The following is a 26,079-nucleotide window of genomic DNA, read 5'->3' as shown; positions in this document are numbered from 1 at the left end:
CCTCGGACACGATTTGGGGTGCGGCCGTGCGGTAGGCGCATGCACGACCCAATGGACACAGCCGGACACGGGCGTACCGATCGGCGCCCTAAAGGGACGGATTCGGGCCAATCCGGACGTCCGTTTGGGGTCGCACGGTGAAGTTGGCCTTACAATTTATAAGTTGAGGCTAAAAAAAGTCCTAAGACTTATGAACCAAACAGGGCATTATTTTAACAGGGCGGACATGTCTTTTTTTTTCAAGGTCTCCCAACGACCGTCGATACCAACCGGTCCAGTCCACTCCGGATCCTCAGACTGTTCCTCACTCGCCGCCTCCACCTTCTCTCCTCTCTCTCCGGATCCTCTCCCCACGAGCACGAGAGAAGGCGCAGGTCCGGCTCGTCGAGGGGGACAAATCTGGCCGGATCCGCCTCATCGGACGCCGGGAGGCCAGTCGATCCACCACGCCGGCGCCTGGACACCACCTCCGTCGGCACCCGCTTAGGGTTTTCTCCAGTGGCGTGGTGAGCCGTCGTTTTGCCTCCTTGGTTCCAATGCTTTTGCTCGTCGCTTGCTGAATTGGGCAAATCCACTGTCCACCTGAGCAGATCCACTGTCCGGCCTTCGCCATGGACAATGCCCCCAAAACCGTCACCAGTTTTGTGCGCTCAGTGCAGCTGGTCAAGGTCGACGGCTTCAGCTTGACGTGGAGCGTGGGCAAGGACGGTCACATCAAATCCAGATGGAGCTTCGATGGATACGATTGGGAAATCCGTGTTTATCCTGATTGGAGCTCCGCTGTACTAGTGGAGCTTGCCTTTCTCAGCGAACCCCGCAGGGCCAGTGTGAAGCGTGCCTTTCTCAGAAAAGCTCGCAGGCCCAGTGTGAGGGTCGTTCTAGGCTGCCGGTTGGTCGATCCGACGGGGAAGCTTGAGCCATCCATGGAAGTTAATGAGCAGGGGGTGTTCCGCCGTCCCAAAGAATGCATCACTAAAGTCTTGATCAATAGAAGTTCGCTAGCATCATCAGGCTATATTAGGGGCAATTCTTTTACTGTGCAATGCACCATTGACGTTCTCAAGGAAGTGCCGGCAACGGACCCGATCAAAGAAGTGCCAGTGCCATGCTCAAACTTGCACCAACACCTCGCTGAACTCCTGCAGAGCAAGACGGGGGCAGATGTCACTTTTCTTGTGTCTGGCAAGTCTTTTACTGCTCATAAGAACATACTGGCTGCAAGATCTCCTGTTTTCATGGCCGAGTTCTTTGGAGACATGAAGGAGAAGTGTGCGGGGCATGTGGAGATCAAGGACATGCAAGCTGCGGTATTCAAGGCGCTACTTCACTTCATCTACACTGATACTGTGCCTGAATTCGATGAGACGGGCAAGGAGGTGATGGTGTTAGCTCAGCACTTGCTTGCAGCTGCTGATAGGTACAGACTGGACAGGCTCAAGGTGATCTGTGAAAGCGAGCTCTCTGGTGGCATCAGTGTTGACACGGCAGCGACATCTCTGGCTCTAGCCGAGCAGCATAATTGTCCACAGCTCAAGGCGAAGTGCGTCCAGTTCATCATTAGGAATCGTGAGGTTCTTGATGCTGTGCTGGCGACGGAGGGGTACAAGTATCTGGCGGCAAGCTACCCTGCGGTGTTGTCTGACCTTCTCAAGTCAAGTCTAAGTGTGGGAGAAAGCACAAGCACTGATGCATATAGTTAGGTGCTGCTAGTGGTCCAAAATTCAGTGATGTGTAGTTTCTGTTTGTGCGTGCCATGTATGTGGTATGCTTATCTAGTTAAGCTATGTCATGTCTTAACAATGAACCAAAGCTCGGGTAGGCTAGTCTCTGGTTGTGTCATCAGTTATCCATGGACGTATTTTAGTAACTTGTGTTCCCCTTACTTGTTTATAAGCAATTTGCTGCTTTCAGTGTGATGTAATTTAGTCTAAATGGTCCATTATTTGGTATCTATCTCCTCGTATGCTTATAACTGCCACCAGGCGTGCAGGCTGGAGGGCTTTAGCAAGAACCTTCTGTTCAGTGATGTTGAAGAGTGAAGGATGGCTCGGAGTGCGCAGGTATAGTTTTCTCACCTTCAGCCACGTAATCCTGGCGTGTCTTTCAGCCTCCACACCGGGAGTTCTCATGGACCCCTTGTTATCCTGGCGTGACATTTGAAATTTTTTCCACTTTATAGTGTTAGTCGCAAAGGAAGATGATTTATGTGTTAGTTTAAGCCAATAGTCAACACCTACGCGTGTTTGGGGTCTGCATTGTATATTTTCTACAGTATCCTGATTTGTTGATTTGGATTTGGATATATTTGTGGACATGTAAGAGAGTTAGTAGTTGCTTGTATATATTCTAGAACCGAAAAAGAGTTAATCGCTACCTTGTGTGGAGATTGAAGGTACCTGCGATAATGGTGATTTCTTTTGTTTACTTTTCAGCATCATTACTTTTGATTTCAGAAGGATTTGAGGAGATATTAGTTTTACTCAACACATAAACTTCGAGAAATTGGATCATATGTCTTCAACGCAGCCACGGGGTTACCTTATATATGACTATAACTTCCAATCAAAGATTGGACAATATCCATGGAATTAGTATAAGCAGTCGTGGTTTTCTCTAGCGTATGCCTACATTTAGCAGCATCCACCACTAGTTTTAGACTCTAAATTGTAATTTTTGAGTGGAAGACTGTAAATTGTTTACAGGGAATGTTGAGCACTGCTAATTGCTACTCTAACAAACAAAAATTATTCACTCTGAAAAAATATTATTACTAGACAGAACTTTACTCTGTTAGCCTATGGAATCCTTACTTTGTTTTAAGGCAAGTTGCTCAAGAAAACAATAACAAATAAAAGAACGTTTCTATACTTTGAAAGTTTTTACTTCCTCTGTAAACTAATATAAGAGCGTTTAGATCACTATTTTAGTATTCTAAACGCTCTTATATTAGTTTACAGAGGGAGTACCATTTTACCCAAGTTTTCTTCCTTGTATATAATATGCAGGACGTACAACCCATCATTCTAATACACAGTGCATCACCATAATATGTTTGACATGTGTTTCTTGCATGACAGACGCAGCAGCAAATCCCAACAAGTTCTTACATCCCAACAAGAGCATGAAACAAATGTGGACAAGATGTATATCGATATAGTATCTTCTAGGGATCAAGGGTACAACCTTACAAATGAATTGTTCAATGACAACGGGTACTAGAAAAGGTTTTCTGCTGCAAACGACTGGTCAGTAAAACGACCAGCAGCAAAGCACTTCACTGAACTGACAGAGCTCGGTATTCGGCACATTAAACATGGGCCAAAATGTTTTACCCTTTTCACTGAATAGCAGGAGAAGAACAAAAGCATGCATGTCCTAGCTAGTTAGTTTTGGCTATGGTGACACTTAAGCATCAAAAGGCCTACAGCAAAGATATATATCTCAGACGTCAGCTGCACCAGAGATTGAATCCTAATGAAGCGTGTATTTTGTCCAGCATCCTGATTCATTGATTTGGATATATCTGTCGACATGTAACAGAGTTAGTAGTTGCTTGTATTCTAGAACAGAAAAGGAGTTAATTGTTTACTTCGTGTGGAGATTGAAGAGACCTTGCAATTGCCGATGGTGAATTGTTTTTTCTTTTACTTTTGAGCATTTGTATTTACTTTTAATTCGGATGGATTTAAGGAGATATCAGTTTTACTGAGCTCCTAAGCTTCAACGCCGCGATGGAGTTACCTTACAATGACTACGACTTTCAATCTACGATTGGACATTATCCATGGAGAAGTATTAAGGAGACACTACTGGAGCTGATCTGCTGATGGTATCCACAAATACGTTTTCTCTGAAGCAACGCCACCGCACATGTATGGTGTCTGAGCAAATTTCAACATGTTAACATTAAGATGCCTCATACTTGACAGATTTGAATCGTGAATGTGATTGCCTGGGGACAATGTTGCTTGGACTCGAGATGCGCAGGAAGGCTAAGAAAGCATCATCACATTGACAAAAGGATTTGTCTGGAGTTTTTGAGCTGTAGTGTTTACAGTGGTCCTGTGCGTAGAGACTTTGCTCCTAACAGATAAAAGTAAAGTTTAAATAGCACGCTATAGTGTATACCCTCGGTCTCTGGATCACCATGATGCACACAGCCATCTTTATTAATTATCCATCAGAGTCTCATAAAATTAATACAAGGATCAACCAGAAGCCCCCTTCTAGACGAACAAAGTCACTACACCTACACCAATACAGGTGTGCCTTGTCCGCATAACAGACACAATCTAACCCAGAGGTCTTAATACCATCTGGTCTAGGTGTCCTATAACATGCACCGCCTGCGCACGCTGAAGGATCCGCCACCGCCATCTTCCACCATCCCGTCTTAAGGAGGAACCACTGCATAGATCTTGCCAGTCTCATCCGCCGACGACGTCACCACGACACCAGACAACTCCACCAGCCTGCGCACGTCGATCAAACCGCGTCCAACTCTGAGACTCCACTGCTCCACGCCGCCGAGACCCACCGTCTTCAATGCGGTTGATGTAACACCGCTCCACCTGTTGGCCTCTCTAGTGAATCACTGCTCCAAGACGATGCCCCGAGGAGGGAGAACGGCATCAAAGTCTCCGTCATCATCCGATCCGGGAGTCCCAGACCTAGGGTTTCCCCTGTAACAGCTACCACCTGGAGGAAGAGGGGCACGCAATCTACAACTGCCGACGCACCCAAGCGGTGCCCACTGCCACATAGCTCTCACGACGATGCCTTCAAGAAAGGCACGACGCCAAGAACGCCATCACCGCCTTAGGGTTTTCACCCGAGAGACCGTGAGGTGGGAAGAGGTAGGGCGGATCCGAACGGCGTCTCCAAGAATAAAAACGACACCCTCAAGTGTCGTCGCCATCGCGACCGGCATAAAGAGACCTGGGAATTATCCCAATCTGAATCCCTCCCTCCCGCTCCGTCTCAACCCGGTAACCGGCTACCAGTGCGGCCATGTTCGGTAAGACGGAGTGCACGCAACATGGGTTGGAGGAAAAAGCAGCTCGGCGCCATTGGCCACCGGGGCAGCAAGCCGCGGCACCAACCCGCCGGTGAATCTCCGGCCATCCGGTCCGATCCTCGGCAGCCCTCTCGCCCCGCCGTGCCACCGACAGGGAGGCCATCCCAGGGGCCGCTGCCCCTAATCCAGGGCCCTCCACACCAAATCGAAAAGGGCTGTGCTAGCCATGCCGCCAAGGCCACCACTAGGACGCCAGCCGGCCGCCATGCCAGCGTTGTCCATCTGGGCGCCATGGTCCAGATCGGCGCCGCCACGATCCAGATCGGGATCACACCCTCAAGATGAGGTGTCCCGCGCCACCCATAGACCCAAGAGGGGAGGCAGTACCTCCGCCGCCGCCGTCGGACACATGGGTTTTGCCCGGCGTCGACCACTGGCGGTGAAGGAGGGGAGAGAGGAAGGCGGGAAGGACTGGCGGCTAGGGCTAGGGCCCCTCGGTCGCCCGCGCAGGAGGCGACGGAGGGGAGTAGGGGAGGAGAGGGACGGCCGCGATCTATTGGCCGCGGCGGCTCGCGAGGGGAGGAGGAGGTCGCGAGCGGAGAAGGTCCGGAGGGGAGAAGGAGTAGGACCTATAGCGTTAGAGGTATCTGCCGCCAAGAGTGATAGCCCACTATTAAAAAATATGCATAGGAGAGAACAAAACAACAAAGATGAAGATGACATAACAGGTCACAAGCCTTAGAGAAGACCCCCAGTGCTTCAGTTATTATATGTATCCAAATATCATTCTCTATTAAGTAGACATTTCAACAATCTGCAAAAACACAAGGTATATCTGTAAACACTACGGAGAGGGAAATTGACCCGGTTAAAAAGCAACTGAAGATATGAAGTCTAATTTCAATCCTCAAGAAATATAATTTATTTGGACAACTAAAGTTAGGGCTCCTCTTAAATATACATCATATATCCTGCCTACCATACACTCTGAAACAATAAATTTGGAACCTGTATCATAGACCTGCCATGTCATTCTATGGTGAAGACAACATCGCCATCCCTAAACCCTAAGCAAACGGATCCGACTTCACCATAGGCGATCGTTGACTCAATCCACACTTTAGAGGCCATGTGGAGTTATATGAAGATCTGCGCCAGAACTCAGCCACCTGCGACTAGACAGCACAACTACAACTCCAAAAAAGAGCTATAAAGGACAAATAGGCATGGTTAGCATCACGGAAGACACTGAACGGACCACATGCAGCCGGTCATTGTATGCAAAAGGGACACAACCGCATCTTCGACTTCACAGAAACAAACAAACTGAGGCAATCCCGTGGACACGCTGGAGAAGAGTCAACTACCGCAACCATTGTCGCGTCGCCGACATCGCTTCCGTCATCATCGTTGCCACAGAAGCCAGGATGCCACACAACCGTCATCCACCGGTCCCGGTCGCCGATGTCAAGCTCCCAAGATGAAGGCCCCAAGAGGGAATATGACACCAAGGCGCCACCATTGTCCGATCACACAAGATCAAGGGTTTCCCTAGAGAGGCCATGATGTCCAGATCCATGCGGGAGGGGTGTGGGAGCAAGCAGCGATGCCTCCAGGAAGGTCAATGATGGCCACATCCACCGCCATTGTTGGTCATGGCACAAAGCCGGGACAGGGTCTTCACCCAAACTCCCACACCACCCCCAGCCGCACATCATCCTACATCGGTGCCGGCAAGCCCACCAACCACCACCACCATCAAAGCTGCCGACCAACGAAGAAACCCCGAGATCCGTCGGAGCCAACTGCAACTCGCAGAGACCACCGGCGGCTAGCCTCTAGCCCAAGGTGCCAGATCCACCAACAGACATCCGGACGCAATGCGAGCCACTGTGCCCTGCCGAGCACCATGACCACCGACGAAGAAGCCCTGAGATCAGGGTTTCAAGGAGGCTCATTCAATCAACTCCTACCTTCAGTTTTGGGTTTCAAGGAGGCTCATTCATCAAGTCTGGTTCATACAATTTTCTCTGTCCAATCCACTGAATTATGTTGTATATACACAAAGGTGCGCTCTGGACTGGAGCAGCCTCAAAACATTCATTCCAGCCGGCTGCTGGTCACTAAACTATTCCACCTAAATCCTTTTCAACAATCTCTCTAGAGTTTCCAACTTCAAACAACACATGCACCAAAAAGAGAAATTAGCATAAGATAGAGGGAGGGGGGGGGGGGAAGCACCCCCTCCGATCCATATTGATTGTCGCTGATTTAGTATCAAGATTTCCTTTTCTTTTGCAGGGGGATTTAGTATCAAGCTAATGCGAAAAGATAAACCCGGCCTCTGCAACAAGCCAATGACAAAGCATCGAGAATCCACACAGCCATACCAACACAATGCTTCAAAAGAAAGAAAAGCCAAGCAGAGCAACACCCAGCTCCAGATCAGCACATCTTCAAGTCGATCGTTACTACCCAAAAAAACATGTCAAATCCCGGCACACGAAAAAAGCAGCAAGCAAATTAAACTCCAGCCAATACTCCTGACACATGACCAACGTGCATAGAGGTTCTTTCTTCCATCATAGCTTGCAGCACTAGACACACATAGCTATATATGCAAGCATGGCCCCGGTGAAGACACGTTGACATGAGCAGCAGGATCAACCGAGTGCTATAGCCTATAAGCAACAAGTAATACCTAAGAGTTTACATTCTGAACAACAAAGATCAAACTACCAGCCTTGCAAGGAGAGACCCAGGCCAAACAATATCATTTCCACAACTAAAAATGCAGTAACTAACATATAAGGAAATGCTAGAGTGCGGCCCTGTCAGCCAAAAGCATTTACTCAAACAATACGAGCAAGACCGAAGATCTCATCATATTTTTTTTGGACAATCACCGAAGATCTCATCATAACAGTGCCATTGTTGCTTCTTAGCAATAATAACTGAAAAGAAAAACAAGGTCTGAGCCCATTGGCAAAGCAAACCAGGAAGGAGTCTTGAACATTCAGAGACGCCCTGTGGAGAATGGAGGTTCCTCATCTTCTGGCATCTCATGGGAAGGATGGAATTGGAATAATGCTCTCTTGGAAGCGGTGGGAAGTAAGTGACATACAGTATTGACTCTTTCCAATGTTCACCAAACCTAAGACCATGCCATCAGTGTTGCAGCGCAACACGTGTTTATCATTAAACATGATCAGCAGCTCATGCTCGTTAAGCACAGCCATATCATTGAACCATTGCACTGTTGAACGAAGCGGTGCTTTCTTTTTCCCTTTGCAAGAAGTCAAATAAAGTTGCCGTGATGCCTCAACCGTTGACAGGTCAATCCGGTATTTGAAAGCCCAGATTTCAGCCTTGTAATCCTGCATCACCCAAATATCCAAAGCGGTGAAACTCAAACAACCTCCTGCATCACCCTTGATTGAGCTGCCCCAGAAACCAAGCGTCCCATTCATGTCGAACAACTTCCTATTAGGGTATGCCTGGTCAGGACTGCGCATCCACCGGAATGACTCTGCTTTTGTGTCGAACACAACAATGTCTCTGCTGCCTCCAGTAATGTCGGCGACACCACAAACAGAAAAAGGACACCAGTGCAGGCTGCCACCAAGGTGGACTGGTGGTGGACAATAGTTCGAATAGCACAGTGCCCCCAGTAACTTATGTTCTGCGGAAGGTGACAAGACTGTTGGCATTCTGATTCTAATGTGCCTCGGCACACCTGATCCCACTGTGAGAATGTATAAGCTGTATTTAACCACCGAGAGAGGGCGGAATGTGGTCCAGAGCAACCTGTATTCTCCAGTTAGCTGGTGCCGGTTTGCTGGAGGTTCCCTCTGTGCTCGCTACTCGTGCTGAGGAGACTCGCTTACGTGGTGCTGGTTTGCTGGAGGTTCCCTCTGTGCTCGCTACTCGTGCTCCTACGCCACTTGCTCCACTGACCCCTTCTCGCTCGAGTGCTCCGCCGCTCTTGCCCACTCCTTCTGGAGGCTCAGGTCGCCCCCGTCCACATTGCGCCTATTGCAACAATGATGGTCATCTTGAGTCTCAGTGCTACACGAAGAAGAAACACCTGCGCAAGGCTCGATCATCATCTTCAGGGACTTCGTCATCTACCTCGACAGCTTCAGCCATTGCTTTGACTGAGCAGGATATTCTGAGACTTAAGCGTCTGCTCGCGGCTTCAGGTTCTTCCTCGACGGGTACTGCCGGTTCTATAACTGATGCTTCCCGCACTGAGCAATCACCCTCTACACAGTCAGGTACATCCCCATGGGTTCTGGACTCTGGAGCTTCTTTTCATATGTCTTCTCATTCTTCCACTTTGTCCTCTCTTCGATCACTGGATTCTCCTATTCATGTCTTCACTGCTGATGGTACTCCACTTTCTGTTGCTGGTAGAGGCAATCTTACTACTCCTTCTTATTCTGTTTCTGATGTTGCTCATGTTCCTCGACTTACCATGAATTTGTTTTCTGCTGGTCAACTTACGGATTCTGGTTGTCGCGTCATCCTTGACGTTGACTCTTGTTCTGTCCAGGACCGTCACACGCACACTCTGGTTGGGGCTGGCCCTCGCCGCCGTGATTCTCAGGGTCTTTGGGAGTTGGACTGGCTTCATGTTCCTTCTGCTGCCACCACCATCGCCAGTTCTTCCGCTTCTGTCGCCTCCGTCACTGGTTCCTTCCAGCAATGGCATCATCGACTTGGTCATCTGTGTGGTTCTCGGTTGTCTTCTTTAGTTCGTCGAGGCCTTCTGGGGTCTGTCTAAGGAGATGTCTCTTTAGAGTGTCAGGGTTGTCGTCTTGGCAAGCAGATTCAGTTACCATATTCACATAGTGAGTCAGTGTCTAAGCGTCCTTTCGATTTAGTCCATTCTGATGTATGGGGTCCGGCCCCTTTCGCTTCGAAAGGTGGTCATAAATACTATATTATTTTCATAGATGATTTCTCTCGTTACACATGGCTTTATTTCATGACTTCTCATTCTGAGGTGTTGTCTATTTATAAGCGTTTTGCTACCATGGTTCATACTCAGTTCTCTTCACCCATTCGTGTTTTTCGTGCTGACTCCGCTGGCGAGTATATCTCTAAGATGTTGCGTGGTGTTCTTGCTGAGCACGGGACTCTCTCTCAATTCTCTTGTCCTGGTGCTCATGCTCAGAATGGTGTGGCTGAGCGAAAGCATCGACATCTTCTTGAGACGTCTCGTGCATTGATGATTGCTGCCTCTCTCCCGCCTCATTTTTGGGCTGAGGCCGTCTCCACATCCACCTATCTTATCAATATACAGCCTTCCGCTGCTCTACAGGGTGGTGTTCCTTTCGAGCGACTTTTTGATCGTTCTCCCGATTATTCGATGCTTCGCTCGTTTGGTTGTGTTTGCTATGTTCTTCTTGCCCCTCGCGAACGCACCAAACTGACCGCTCAGTCTGTTGAGTGTGTCTTCTTAGGCTACAGTGATGAGCATAAGGGCTATCGTTGTTGGGATCCTATTGGTCGTCGGATGCGTATCTCTCGAGATGTGACTTTTGAAGAGTCTCGTCCCTTCTACCCACGCCCATCTTCCTCGACTTTTTCAGTGCAGGATATCTCTTTCCTCACTTTTCCTGACTCACCTATCACCCCCGCCGAGACTGTACCTCTCCGTTCCACTTCCTCTCCTTCTCCACATCTAGTTGATTTGCAGCCACCATCCTCCCCGGTCTCCTCGCCTAGCATGTCACCGGGTTCTCCACCTTCATCTCCGATGACTTCCTCCCCGGTCTCCTCTCCCAGCCTGTCACCGGATTCTACACCTTCATCTCCGGTGACTTCTTCGTCACCACCCCCTGATTCTACCTTGCCGATTCCTCCTTCTATTATTCCATCTTTTCCTCAGCATTACACTCGTCGTCCACGACCAGTCGATGCCTCTGTGGATGGGTCGTCATCTTCCTCTCAGCCTACTTATGGCTTGCGTTCTCGTCCTCGTCCGCCTGTTGATCGCTTTGGATTTCCCACCGCTGGTGCTGCTGTTCTTGAGCCGACTTCTTACCGTCAGGCTGTTGTTCATCCTGAATGGCAGTTTGCGATGGCAGAGGAGATTGCTGCTCTTGAACGCACTGGTACCTGGGATCTTGTTTCTCTTCCTCCCGGAGTCCGTCCGATCACTTGTAAGTGGGTCTACAAGGTTAAGACTCGCTCCGATGGTTCTCTTGAGCGTCACAAAGCTCGTCTTGTGGCTCGTGGTTTTCAGCAGGAGCATGGTCGTGATTATGACGAGACTTTTGCTCCTGTGGCTCATATGACCACTGTTCGTACACTTCTTGCCGTTGCCTCTGCACGCCACTGGTCTATATCTCAGCTTGATGTTAAGAATGCCTTTCTTAATGGTGAGCTGCGTGAGGAGGTGTACATGCAGCCACCACCTGGGTATTCTGTTCCTGATGGCATGGTATGTCGTCTTCGTCGCTCTCTCTATGGCCTTAAGCAAGCCCCCCGCGCCTGGTTTGAGCGCTTTGCCTCTGTGATCACTGTTGCTGGTTTTTTAGCAAGTGCTCATGATCCAGCATTGTTTATTCACCTTTCTCCTCGTGGTCGGACTCTTCTTCTTCTTTATGTTGATGACATGATCATCACGGGGGATGATCCCGAGTATATTGCCTTTGTAAAGGCCCGTCTTAGCGAGCAGTTTCTTATGTCTGATCTTGGACCTCTTCGCTACTTTCTTGGGATTGAAGTCTCTTCTACCTCTGATGGCTTTTTTATATCCCAGGAAAAGTATATCCAGGATCTTCTTGCTCGTGCTGCTCTTACTGACGAGCGCGTTGTTGAGACTCCTATGGAGCTCAATGTTCACCTCCGTGCTACTGATGGTGATCCTCTCCCTGACCCGACGCGTTATCGTCATCTTGTTGGCAGTCTTGTCTATCTAGCTGCCACTCGTCCGGACATCTCTTATCCGGTTCATATTCTGAGTCAGTTTGTCTCTGCCCCCACCTCGGTTCACTATAGTCATCTCCTTCGTGTTCTTCGATATCTTCGAGGCACGATCTCTCACCGTCTATTCTTTCCTCGCTCCAGTTCTTTACAGCTCCAGGCCTATTCGGATGCTACGTGGGCTAGTGATCCTTCCGATCGCCGTTCACTTTCTGCTTACTGTGTTTTTCTTGGTGGTTCTCTCATTGCCTGGAAGACGAAGAAACAGCTTGCAGTTTCCCGTTCGAGTGCCGAGGCTGAGTTGCGAGCAATGGCTCTTTTGACGGCAGAGGTGACTTGGTTACGGTGGTTACTTCAGGATTTTGGTGTTTCTGTCACAACACCGACTCTGCTTTTATCTGACAGTACAGGTGCTATCAGCATTGCACGCGATCCTGTGAAGCATGAGCTCACCAAGCATATTGGTGTTGATGCTTTCTATGTGCGCGCTGCTGTGCAGGATCAGGTTATTGCTCTTCAGTATGTGCCTTCCGAGTTACAGTTGGCGGATTTCCTGACGAAGGCTCAGACTAGAGCACAACATGGCTTTTATCTCTCCAAACTCAGTGTTGTTCATCCACCATGAGATTGAGGGGGGGTGTTAGAGTTATAATATAAGTCATGTACCCCTTTGTATTTATCCCGTTGTATAAGGGGTTTCCTGCATATGTTCCACACATGTACATGTATATATATATCGGCCTATGGCCTCATGGGAATACAAGTTGCATATTCCTAACAGCCTCGACCCTCGCCACCGGGTCCGGGACTGCACCAATGACATTCGATGCTGCCGGTGCCTCGAGTCAGGCCATGACTCGCGCTCCTGCGATTCGAGGCATCCCGTCGCCGTGGAGCATGCCCAGGCTGACCGCACGAGCCCTGCTGCCCGTGAGCGCCAGGCCGCACTCCCTCCACCGCCTCCCCCGGCCCCCGTCCCCACGGTGGCCACGCCCGCACTGCGCGAGCCCGAGCCCGTGCGGGTGATCATGACGCACTCGGTTGAGATGGAGGAGGCGGAGGCCGTTCTAAGCCGGGCGATGGTCGCCTCCGTCACCGGCAACAGGCCTCGGGTTTCTGCCGCCGAGGTCGCCGATGTGCTGATAAACACCTTCAAGCTCTGCGATGGCGACTTCACCGTGCATGCGCACCACCCCGAGGATTTTCTGATCCTATTCGGCTCCCACTCCACAAAGCGCCGCCTTGATGGAGACCACTTCACCAACTCGTCGCGGTTCTCGCTCTCCATCCGGCCCTGGAGCAAGCTCGCCCATGCTGGCTCCGGCGACTTCGAGTTCTGCGTCGAGCTGGAGCTTCGCGGCGTCCCTGCTCAAGCCTGGCATCTTTCCACGGCAGAGCACATCCTGGGAACCAGCTGCTGGATTGAGCGCCTCCACCCCAACACGCGTTCCCGAGAAGACCTGGCCACGTTCCGGCTGACGGCGCGCACGCACCACCCGGACACCATTCGCCGCACCGCCATCCTGGAAATCGTCGAGCAGATTCCGGCACGCCTGAGCTCCGATGCGCCCACCATCCAGATCCTCACGTTCCCGATCGCAATCACGGTGGCGCGCGTCGTGGCGCGTGGAGCCCCGCCCACCCACGCCCAGAACGGCCGTGGGCGTGACGGAGACGCTGCGCGCGAAGACAGCAACAACCGCGCGCCCGGTCCTGGCCCGGGGCGGGCATGCCGCCGGGGCCGCAAGCGCCGGCGCACAGATGCGCTGCCTCTTGGCCGGGCGGACGGCATGGCCATGGACGACTCGCTCTGGCGGGCCAACGACCACGCTGTCCGCTCCGATGGGGTGACTGTGGCGCCCGCGTGGCCTACTCCGGCCGGCGAGAAAACCACGCCGTCCGTACAACACGATGGGCGTGGCATGACGCCATGGCCTCGTCAGCAAGGAGCCCACCCTCCTCGTCGCCATGCCAGAAAAGGAAAAGGTGGGGGGAGACAAAGGCAGGCTTTGCAAAGGGGCCCCACGGCCAAAGCTGTGGATAAGGGGGCAGCCGCCAGGACTGTGACGACAGCGCCAGTTGGCAATGCCACTTTGGCTGCAACGGTTCCGGCCGGGGCCACTGGCCCGCTCCAAGCGCCGAGCACTGGCCCCTCACCCGCGGCGAACCCCCACGAGTTGGCTCGGGATTCAAACCAGATGGTGTGTGCTGCGCCCGAGAACGACTGCGAAGGGGCCACTTCTGGCTCGTCTGCGCGCGCTGCACCCGAGGTCGATCGCCAAGGGACCACCTCTGGCTCGTCAGTGCGCACTGCACCCGAGGTCGATCGTGGAGGGGCCACTTCTGGCTCGCCTGATCCCATGCATTGTCGGGATACGGATGCGGTGAGCGAGGTTCCCGACTCGCAGCCTGCGCAGCCCGGCCAGCCTGCTGCCTTGTCGGGGCAAAGCCGAGCCCTCGCCACGCCTGCACCTGTGGTGGATGAGGCCGCTGACCAGTCCTCCGGGCCCCACGCGCGCGCCATGGAGGGCGGGGAAAGCCCCGCTCGCGGCGCGAACATGCCCACCAGCCCGCTGTTGCCTGTGCCTGCACCCAACACGCAGGTGACGCTCTTACGCAGGCCGCAAGCCCAACCCGAGACGCCAAGGCCCAATGCCCAGCCCACGCCGGATAGAGTCCTGCATGGCTCCGGCCGTGCCACGCCAGGGTGATTCGCCTCGCCCCCGATCACACTACGCAGGGCACGCAGCCGCGCCGCCGTGCCGAAGACCTGGACGCTGGGCGAATTCCTCGCAGCCGCCACCAAGCACGTCCAGGCTGCCCTGCCAACGCCCGGGAAGAGGCCGCACCGTCCACTAAACTTCGCCCCAAGACGTGGCCGTTCAGCCGCGACTGCATCCCCACCGGCGGCTCCACCCACTGCGGAGAGGAGGGCCCAGGTGCAGATCCTGCGCACCCTCGGGATAGTTGGAACTAACCAGCGGATCACGGCCGCCAAGATGAAGGCGTACGACGATCTGTTCGCGGCTCCAATCCCGTGCTCGGTGCTCTCGGCCATTGCGACCCTGGTAGACCGCGACATCCCGGCGGACATGGCCGCTACGACAGCTCCAGTGGCACGCGCGGTAGCGGCCGGCTCGCCCTAGGCCGCACGAGCAGCAGACACCGTCGACCATGTGCACCCATGGATCACAACCTCAGGATCGCAGTCTGGAACGTCCGCTGCCTTAACGCGCGAGCTCGACGCTCCGCTATCCGATCGCTGCTTGATACTACTGTGGCCTCCATTGTATGCCTACAAGAAACTAAAATGGCTTTGGTCTGCTCGTCCGTTGTCCTCGACACCCTTGGCTCAGAATTCGATGACTACACGTACCTACCGGCCCTAGGCACGCGGGGTGGCATACTGCTTGCGTGGAAGAGCAAGGCCGTGACCATCACGGATCCTATGTTCACCACGAACGCCATAACGGCCAAGGTGACCACAGCCACCGGCGCGCTGTGGTGGCTAACGGTGGTCTATGGCCCCCAAGAAGACGCTGACAAGGTCTCCTTCATGCAAGAACTACGAGAGATACGCATAGACTGCCCCGGGCCTTGGATGTTATGCGGTGACTTCAACTTAATTCTGCGCGACGACGACAAGAACAATGGCAACTTGTGCCGCCGCATGATGGGCAGATTTCGTCACCTCGTCAACGACCTCGCGCTGAAGGAGATGTACCTCAATGGACGTCGATTCACTTGGTCCAACGAGCAGTCCCGGCCCACCCTCGTGCACCTGGATCGTGTGTTTTGCACATCGGACTGGGAAGACGCACACGGCGATTGCCACCTGCGCTGCCTTGCCTCTGTCGTCTCAGGCCACTACCCCCTCCTCCTCGACTGCTCGCCCACGCACGCGGCGCACCGACGCTTCCGCTTCGAGGACTTTTGGCTGCGGCTGGATGGGTTCCATGAAACGGTGGCCACAGCCTGGGGACCAGTGCAAGACCCGGATCCTTTCGGCGCTCGGCTCTCCGCCTCTAGGCCACTGCCCGCAAGCTGACCAGCTGGAGCGCGAGGTCAAAAGGGAACATTCGCGACAAGATGGCCATATCCCGTGAGCTGATCTCGCGATTTGACAAGGCCCAGGAGGATCGGGTGCTCTCGCCCCCCGAGGACTGGTTGCGGAGGCAGCTGAAAATATCATACCTTGGGCTTGCGTAGTTGGAACGCACGATTGCGAGGCAGCGGGCACGCATCACCACACTCAAGGATGGAGACGCCAACACGACATTCTTCCATCGACAGTGCTCTTTCCGCTGGCAGAAGAACCACATCCACAGCCTCACCATGGCTGGACACGTGATCGCGGACCAGGAAGGGATGGCGCAGGCGGCTTTCTCTCATTTCGACGAGCTGCTGGGCTCGGCCCCCACCCGCGGTCACTCGCTGGATCTATCGCAGCTCATTGAGCCTCGCGACCTGACTTGCCTCGACGCCCCATTCATCCCTGAGGAGATATGGGATGCCGTCAAAAGCCTCCCAGCACGCAAGGCGCTTGGGCCTGACAGATTTACAGCCAAGTTCTTGCGGGCATGCTGGAGTATGGTCAAACAGGACTTCCTGGACATCTTCCATCAGCTCTTTCTGCTGCGCGGTCGCGGGTTCAGCAAACTTAACCAGGCCCTGTTGACCCTGCTCCCGAAGCGCGCCGATGCCTGTCAGCTCCGCGACTACCGGCCGATATGCCTGATACACCTCGTGGCCAAGATCTTCGCAAAAGTACTCTCGCTTCGCCTTGCGCCAAGGTTGGGCGACCTGGTCAGCTGCAACCAGAATGCATTCATCCCAGGTCGGAGCCTCCACGACAATTTTGTCCTGGTCAGACAATCCATGAAGTTGTTGCACCAACTCGGGGCCCCTAGAGTCATGCTCAAACTTGACCTCACGTGAGCCTTCGACTCCCTATCCTGGCCCTTCCTCTTCGAGGTGCTGGACCGGTACGGGTTCGGGCCTCGGTTCCGGGAGTGGCTTGCGATACTACTTTCGACCTCGAGCACCAGGATCATGTTGAACGGCGAGCCAGGGCCGCCGATTTGGCACCGATGCGGACTGCGACAGGGCGACCCCGTGTCGCCACAGCTCTTCGTGCTCGCCGTGGACACCCTCGGACGCCTCATCTGCCGCGCACACGAGTCCGGCATCCTGCAACAGCTGCAACCCCGACAAGCCATTCCGGCCATCTCCTTATACGCCGACGATGTGATGCTCTTCTGCCACGCCACACCGGGAGACATGGAGGCCATCAAGGGCATACTTACACTCTTCGGTGAAGCTAGCGGCCTCCAGGTGAACTACGCCAAGAGCTCGGCCACCATCCTTCATGGCGACCCCGACGCGACCGCAGCGATCGCCCATGTCGGATGCAGGACGGCCGACCTGCCCATCACCTACCTCGGCATTCCGCTCACATTGCGCCGTCCCACGGCCGCCCAGCTCCAACCCCTCGTGGATTCGGTGGCAGCCAGGCTTCCAACTTGGAAAGCATGGCTCATGAATAAGGCTGGACGGCTCGCATTGGTCAAAGCGGTGCTTGAGGCCATCCCGGTTCACCAACTGCTCACCTTCGCACCCCCCCCAAGAAGACCCTGAGGCAGCTGGAGAAGATACAACGGGGCTTCCTATGGGCCGAACGTGCAACTGCCAATGGCGGGCACTGCCACGTCAACTGGCGCCATGTTTGCCGTCCACTGGAATATGGCGGCCTGGGGATACGGGACCTGGAGCGCGCTGGCCTGGCACTGCGGTTGCGATGGTTGTGGTACACTCGCATGGACGACAACCGCGCATGGCAAGGACTTGACTTGCAGTTCACTACAGAGGAGCGCGCGCTGTTCTTTGCCTCCACCACCATGATCCTCGGTGACGGATTGACGGCCCTGTTCTGGGACGACCGCTGGCTCCAGGGGCAATCCATCCGCGAGATCGCCCCTGCGCTTTACCAGTGCATACCCAAGCGGAGGCGCAAGGTGAGAACGGTGGCGGAGGCCCTAACAGGCAACGCTTGGGCACGAGACATCCAAGGAGTGCTTGGGATACATGAAATTGGGCAATACCTGAGGCTTTGGCAGGCCGTGCAGCGCATCACCCTCACAAATGCTCCTGGCCAAATGCTCTGGAGGTGGACGGCAAACGGCACTTACACGGCGCAGTCCTGCTACGCTGCGACCTTTCATGGATCCACGAGATGCCCCTCATGGAAGCTGACATGGAAGAGTTGGGCGCCACCCAGAGTCCGATTCTTCCATTGGCTGGCCAGCCAAGACCGGTGCTGGATAGCAGAACGGCTGGCCCGTCGCGGCCTGCAACACCACCCCAGATGCCTCCTCTGCGATCAAGAGCCGGAGACCATCCAGCACCTACTCCTGACCTGCCCTTTCGCGCAGCAAGCCTGGCACGCCACCCTGGACTGGACGCGCATTCCAGCACAGCCACCACACAACGAACCCTCACTTACAGACTGGTGGCAGCGAACGAAGGGAGGGACACCGCACGCGCTGCGCAAAGGATTGCAGTCCATAGCCATGCTAGTCCCTTGGATGATCTGGAAGCAGCGCAATGAATGTGTTTTCGAAAACACACGGCCATCGATAGAAGCATTAGTGCATAGGATTAAGACGGAAGCCAAATGTTGGGCACAAGCCGGGGCAAAGGGGCTCAGGGTAGTCCTGCCCACGTCCTGGGACGTCCACTCACCGAGTACACAGTCTTTTGTAGCCCCAGCCTCCTAGGAGGATTGTAATATCCCTTCTCTTCAATGCAACGAAACGCAAAGCTCTTTGCGTTTTCTCGAAAAAAAGCTGACACAACACCAAGCATCTTATGGTAAATCTGAACTCTTAAATTTTAGAAAATCACAATTTAAGCATATAGTTTTACTAACACACTTCATAATTTGCAAGGTTCTAGGCCCACCAAAAGCCCAACAGCACAGGAAAAACATAGTAAACTCGCATAGAATTAATGAAATGGTAAAAAAGATACCGTGAATGGTAAATCTACTAACCTGGAGGAAATGCTAGGCCCTGGAAGCAATACTTCAGATAAACAAGCATTCTGTAGCTGTTAAAGTGAAAATATGGTAAGAAACTTGCCTTCTATTAGCACTAGTATAATATTCTAACAGAAATACCAATTGCATATACAGAACTACCCCACGAGCAATATCAAACCAAATCAAGCAACTCTAACCAAGTACTACTGTGGTTCTTGCCTACTTCCTTTGAAAGCATGGGAGCTTCCTTGCTTAGTATCAACATTTTTGTTCACGCTCATGCATGTCATAGAGAAATCCCAGAGAAAACATAAAGATGCATGTCGAATGAAGATTCATGTAAATTGCAATGATGGCCAAGTAACTAATGCTAAGAGAATTATCAAATTCTGATTAATCAATTTACGAGAACAGATATTCAATCAAGAACTTCAGAATAACATAAGTATGCTCAAATCACATATCAATAACTTGAGAACATAATGTGTACTATTATCTCATCTATGAGCAAGGTGATTATGGGCAAGTTTAATACAACTCCTCCTGGCAAGAGTATGACATACCAAGTAGCATCTTTTCTAGTAGCGTTCTGGATAACAGATAGAAGTTCCTCTAGAGGTGAACGGAAATCATTCAAGCCTTGGTTAAATAAATATATTAGAGCACCATATAACCCATGCTCACGACAGAGTCTGACTACCTGCATACAGAACAAGTACAGCAATATCATGTGGATGCATAATTGTGGAACACACTAGTCCAAACGACAAAAATAGTACCAGAAGAAACTGAAAAAGATTTTTTTTCTTGGACAATGAATGTAGACAATGAAACACCAAACATGTCTGAGAAAGATCTACAGATGTACTTCTTACACTAGTTGGATATACAAATTTTATGTATACCTGATTAAAATCCAGTGATGAAATATCCATATGAAGAATGCATTGTTCGACTCGCTGCAACCATCCTTTGCCACTATAATGCTCTACTAGAGCTTGCATGATTTACAAATCAAACTGGCATAAATGTATAACTGTGTAAGTGTATATGTGGATTACATAATTTGCAAATTTATGTACTAACACTATAAAATCCTCAGTGGAACTCACCTCAGGTGGTAAAGAACCAAGCATATCTTTCAACATATATGGCTCTAGTACCTCCAGAAACATACCTGTTATTCATGTCATGTCAGCCTTTTTAAGTTATAGCAGCAATTTAATAACAGAAACATGTGTGTGCACAATCTTATCAGCAAACAGATAACTTGACATACGCAATACGTTTCTTATACTATTCCACATGAAAATATAAATGTAAATATCCTCTGAAATCTTCCTCAAAAAAGGCTGTGGAATCTTCAAAAGTGCAAGTAAACTCATTCCAAATTAAATAGAGTCAAAGCAACAGAAGGAAGGGAAAAAATGCCTGGCTACACAACTAGAACCCATTAAAGCAACCACCAAAAGAGATTTACAGAATGCCTGCAACTTAGAACAGAAAGAGGAAAACTGTCTTCCTTTGCATTCTTGTAGAGAAAAATTAAGGAGGAACACAGGATGTAACAACGAATGATCTAAAGAAAGTTGTTTTAAGCACGGAAAGGAGGACTGCGTCAACTTCAGGCATGAACAAAATAAAATCAGAGTTTAGCAAAATGGGAAGGTTGTAATTCTTATATGAGTTAATTAGAACAAGCCTACCTCCACTTTGAGCAGCAACAAACTTAGAGAAGACTGTATCAAACAGGATGTCATTCCGTCCAATGTGAACACAAAACTCGACTGCAACCCCTCCTACACGAGCATATTGTTCTTCTCTCTCTGTCAGCAGTGATCTATCGGCGTCTATCAGGCCATCTGCTGCTCCCCCTTTTCCAGTATGGTTTGACAATGCAATTGAAATATATTCAAAGACATAACCTATATATGACAGCAGCAACTCTACTAGATACGGCATTATGGCTTCCCTTATGGAATCAACTGTTCTCGGAAGATCAACAACACCCTGTGTGTGACCGTCATAAAGCTTCATTGCCATGTCCATTGCACCCATCCAATCACCAGCCCTCTTTAGTGCTTCAATCCACTCTTTCCATGGAAGAAGTGGCGAAACTGTAAGAAAGCTTGGGCCAAGAATATATACTGTAGCACCTCTTACTGCTACCGAGTTGTTAAAATGCCTCTCAGGGTTACCAAACCTGTTAGAAAAATGTGTATGGTACAGTATGCTGTCATCGAAGACCAAACCATCAAGAATAAAGATAGTCCTGCGAAGCTCACTGCCATCTTTTGAGAACAGGCAGAGCTGCCCTCTCAAGTTAAGGACAGCTAACATCTGGATGGGAAAAAAAGAGTAACTTGATTTTACAACTGGGAAAAGAACATAAACTAAATGAATAACCAAAAGGGGAGACTTTTGCATGCCTGATCATTTAACCAAGCAACACCAACGGCGGCACTATCATGATTCCAGTCCTTGTGTTTGATCACCTTTGATTTAACAAACTTTGCCACTTGCACTTGACGGTCCCAGACAAGCGCAAGCCAAGATACTGGCTCTTCATCTATATAATGTTGTCATCTTTAGCCCAAGAAACTACAATTTACCAAAATATAAGGAACTACCGATCATTGTCAATGTCTAAGGAGGTCTAATCTTACCAATTGGCGATGAATCACTCTAGGATGATGTGTATTTCCATGCAGCATAGGCAATTGACCCTTCTCGTGCTCCTTCTGGTCTAGAGAAGGTCTCAATATGGTCAACGTGGTCACTGTTGGTGCGGAGTCTAACCTAGCAGGAGAACCACAGAACATCATCAAGCAGTACAAGAGTTACCACAATTATGAGTTCACAGCATAACAGATAGTAAAATATATCACCCATACCACAAGAGCATGTTGATGCATAATGAACATGACTGTAACACCATCCTCCATTGGAGAAGAACCTTCATTGAAAAACTTCCGTCCAGAATCTACTCCAACTAAACCTCCCATCATGCTCCCAAGACCACCACTCGAGGAAGTTATTAGGTTGCCTTGCATAGATGAGTTGCCAGAACCAAAGGATTCATCCGCTAGAAGAGGGCAGGCTGAGAGCACGATTCCAGTATGTCCATCAAAAAGGCGCTGGCAAAGTGTAGTTAAGTTTTGTCAGAGCAGACATATATTTAACAGGGGATCGAGTGGGTTAATATGTGCACAATGGACAAAATGATGTTTCTACATACCTGGGTTCCCTTGACAGTCAAGCGATTAATGACAGGGATAATCAAGAATGTGTGCAGAAGAACAAGCCCTTTTGAATCACCAGTGATGGCTTTAGATTGGCAGATAAAACAAACATGCACTACAGCTCCTGTATGCCCACCATATATGACTTTTGCTGCAGTAGCCTTCTGTACATCCCAAATTGTCATATGACCATCACCATATCCTACTAGCAGAAGATCCCCTTGCGGGTTAAAGCACATGGCAGTCACTGGTGATTGAGTTTTCACACCTTGGTTCCAAAAGAACAACATCTGAAATTATAAAAGCAGTCTTTATAGACCGAAAAATCAAAGTGACATAGAATTCTCAGGACTTCAGAGCCACTAATCTAGGAAAGCTGTCCTCATTTCAAACCATAACAAGTATTACAGTTTTACTATTTTCCAGGGTTCATCCAACAAGATTTTTTGATAGCAACTGGTTACTGGCTTATAAGATTAATAGCTATATGTGCAGCGACTGAGTTATTATATGACTGGCAAACACATGAAATGTGCAGTAAGCACAAATCCAGAAGATACTTTTCGAGTTCATGCACTATCTTGGAAAAACAATAATTTTCGACGAGCAAGCAAGAGAAGAGAAAACAAGGGTCGATTGTGCATAGATTGAGGAACTGTAGAACAAAGAGTTAAAAATGCCTTGATGATTTGGGCGAGCTAAACATAAAAAAACAACAGTTTCTTCCGGTTCCTTGTCCTTAAAAGAACATAGAGATGTATCATAATCATCTTCAAGGCATTGGTTGTGCTTACTTAAATGTAATACAATCAAACAGCTTTTGCAATTGAAATTATGTTAAATCAATCGAATTTGGTGTAATTAGATTCTGGCACAAAAGGATGGTTGCTTTGAATATACAAATATTTGAGTACCGAGCCATTTAATAAAAATACCAAGGTAACCCTTCTCTTCTTTTGTTGCCATCAACTGCTAAAGACTATAAGTGGCCTCACTATGGAGGATGTGGTATTCCTTGGCCTACACTCCATTATGAGAACAAGGAATAGACCCCACAATTTTTTTAGTGTGTGCATAAACCCCACGGGGTCAACTTCTGGCAACACCATAAAATGTGCATATCTGACAGGGTTATGCATAAGTCCTGCTGGCAATACCAATGTACTGCATTCATTCAGATGAGTTTTTTTTATTCTGTGCTGCAAGCAGTGTTCTCTTCTTTATTCCCTATTATACAACCAGATGGATTGACGAAAATAACAAGCTATTATGCAGATTTATTCCAAGGGTTACTGTCACTGATGCATAGCACTGCAGCAATTGTAATTTCTGTCATGTTAATAGGGCTCAGATGCAAATGAGTCACTTTAGCAGATTCCTGGTGGGCACCTTCTAGTTTCTGCCCCATATCTAAGATTTTGTATGCTTTTAAAGTTCTACCTAAATGCTAAATGCCATGTTTGTATCGAAGTTTGGTATTCTAATGAATCATCTTCAAACCCATACCACATAATTAATACTGAAACATCTTGAAGTCCAACATCTGAAGCATACCAATAAACCATGTAGTATTTGACCAAACAGACAATATGCACAACAGCACCAAGGAGGCAATGACTAACCTTTGCATCTGTATCATCAGCTTGATGGATGGAGTGTTTGCTTGGGACAATGATAACAGATCCATTGGACATACCCGTCGCAATATAGCTCCTATGTACTGCTAAGACCTGAGGAGAGCCATGTTCCTGTCTAAAAGATGGAGAAGCCATGGCACGAGTTATCGGGTTGTCCACCTCGATCTGCATGTAACCAATAGCTGGTTGGCCCTTCCCAATCCTCTCCAGGCGCATGGGTTGTGCCGCTGCTCCCTCCTCCCAGTGCTGCCCAAATGAGGCCTGCCTCTTCTCGAACTCCTCGGCCCGCTTCAACTGTTTCATTGGTGCCTTTCGCCTTTCCTCCGCATTTTCTTCACCCATCCTGCTCATCTCCAACCTCTCTTCGACCACCCTATCGATGATCCCCTCAGATTCCGCTTGCTCTTCCAAATCAGTGTCAGAACATTCAACTTCAACCTCTAGCCCGTCCTCAGTCTTTTCATCGGACACTGACCCATCCTGATCCACAATCTCAACAGATTCCACCAAATTTCCATCTCTAATTTGCTCATCACTATTTTCCTGATCAACAAGCCCAATTTGACTCCCAAGTTGCTCCTGCACATCGAAATTCTCCGCGGCACCAGAATCGACATTGCCTCCGCCCACCGATTCTGAGGGCTTGGAATTCTCTTCAGTCCCCACTTCTCCGTGTTTTTTCTCCTCTTCCAATTCTTCAACCCCATCCCCGCCGACAGTTTCCACGGTCACCCTAGCAACCACTTCCTCACTGGCCTTGTCAGCTACTTCCTCTGCCTCGGAGGCTTGGTCGAGGAGCTTCTCGATGGGCGCGGAGGCGGTGCGCCGCGACCTAACTGCAGCGGCGTGCGGGGTGAGAACAGCACGGGACGCGGCGGCGGCGGCAGCGAGGGCGGCGCCGGGTTTGGGGCTGGGGCGGACACCCCGGAAGAGCGAGGGGAGCGGCCTCGACGAGGCGGCGGCGGCGTTGGAAAAGGTTCTCGGGGCGAGGGAGGAGAGCGTCGCCGACGGCGATGCGGATGTGGATCTCCGGGGGGACGCGGAAGGCGATGGCAGAGGAGATGGGGAAGGTTTAGCGGGCGGCGGTGGGGCTTTGATGCGGGTCAGAGCTTTGTGGTTGGTGCTGGGCGTACGGGTTGGCTCGTCGTCGGAGTCGGACGAGGACGAGGAGAGGAGGAGGAGCAGGTCGTCGACGGCGCGGCGGTGATCGGCGTCGGCGTCGGCGTCGGCGTCGGAGGAGGCGGGAGACGACGGGAGGAACGCCTCTAGGTCGAGCTCGTGGGGTGGAGGCGGTGGCTGGGACGCCATCGCCGGCGACGACGACGGCACGAGGGAGACGGTCGCCGTTAATTACTCCTTCTGTAAAGAAATACTCTATAAGATTGTTTAATTTATATTTTTCTTTATAATGGGAGTATTTTATAAAACACTAACTAGAGTTATATTTTTGTTTTTGCATGAGTAAATAGGAGGTCTGGTGTAGATTCATGTAGTCTCTCCTCGTGTGGTGCCAGATATTTCAAATCTATTCAAGGGTTCAACAGCGACGGCCACGACTTCAGGGCGATGGTCCTTAGGGGCACATGCACGAAGACTTTCCGGCTGTCATCATCAATGTCAAGCCGACTCCGGAAGGGGAGCAGCGACAGTGGTGCGCCGGCGACTCGTTCTAGCGGTGATAATGATCGTTCGATGGTCTCAGAATCTCGATATAATTTTTATTATGTTTGAGATGCTTCGTATTTACGGTGAACTTTAATAATAGATCTGGATCATTTAAGCAAAAAAATGTTACATGCCACCTAAATACTGACCTGGCAGATCTGAAAAAAGACAACAAAACTCTACCCTTTACACAAAGGATCCAAGAAGGAAATTTACAATCAAGACAAAAGAATCCTCGTAAGCTTGACGCCAATGCACATCATCCACCTATGGCACCGCAACAGTCACAGAAGGAAAATATGGTGGATCGCCTCTTCAACCAAGCTCGGCATGACTCCATTGTTGATATGCGGCTTTTCAGATCTCCCAACTTACCAAAAGTGAGGCCATGCCTGTTGAAAAAGAATCTGGACGGGACAGCACCCCGTGCACGTCGCCAAACTTTAGATCTGGCACCCCGACTCGATGATGATGTTGGAGAAGGAAACTATACATGCTAGTTGTCAACCATGAACCCATCACATGATCCACCGTCTTCTAGTT

General features: G+C 50.5%; 1 protein-coding gene and 1 pseudogene across 1 annotated transcript; one reads left to right on the top strand and one right to left on the bottom strand.

The window, feature by feature from the left end:
- The first annotated feature begins 283 nt into the window (after positions 1-283).
- On the top strand, positions 284-1,928 carry LOC123154536 (BTB/POZ and MATH domain-containing protein 1). Its single transcript, XM_044573235.1, has 2 exons — positions 284-506; positions 591-1,928. Exon 2 carries the CDS (start codon positions 612-614, stop codon positions 1,698-1,700), a length of 1,089 nt encoding a protein of 362 aa, XP_044429170.1. The 5' UTR covers positions 284-506; positions 591-611; the 3' UTR covers positions 1,701-1,928.
- Positions 1,929-18,467: 16,539 nt separating this feature from the next.
- Positions 18,468-25,218, bottom strand: LOC123153690 (vacuolar protein sorting-associated protein 8 homolog; annotated as a pseudogene).
- Positions 25,219-26,079: the final 861 nt, after the last annotated feature.

Source organism: Triticum aestivum, chromosome 7A (assembly GCF_018294505.1).
Source record: "Triticum aestivum cultivar Chinese Spring chromosome 7A, IWGSC CS RefSeq v2.1, whole genome shotgun sequence".
Lineage (NCBI taxonomy): Eukaryota > Viridiplantae > Streptophyta > Magnoliopsida > Poales > Poaceae > Triticum > Triticum aestivum.
This window is presented reverse-complemented; position numbering and strand designations above follow the sequence as displayed.

What these genes read in the sequence shown, in the direction of transcription:
- LOC123154536 (XM_044573235.1), top strand. Translation starts at nt 612, where the DNA reads ATGGACAATGCCCCCAAAACCGTCACCAGTTTTGTGCGCTCAGTGCAG.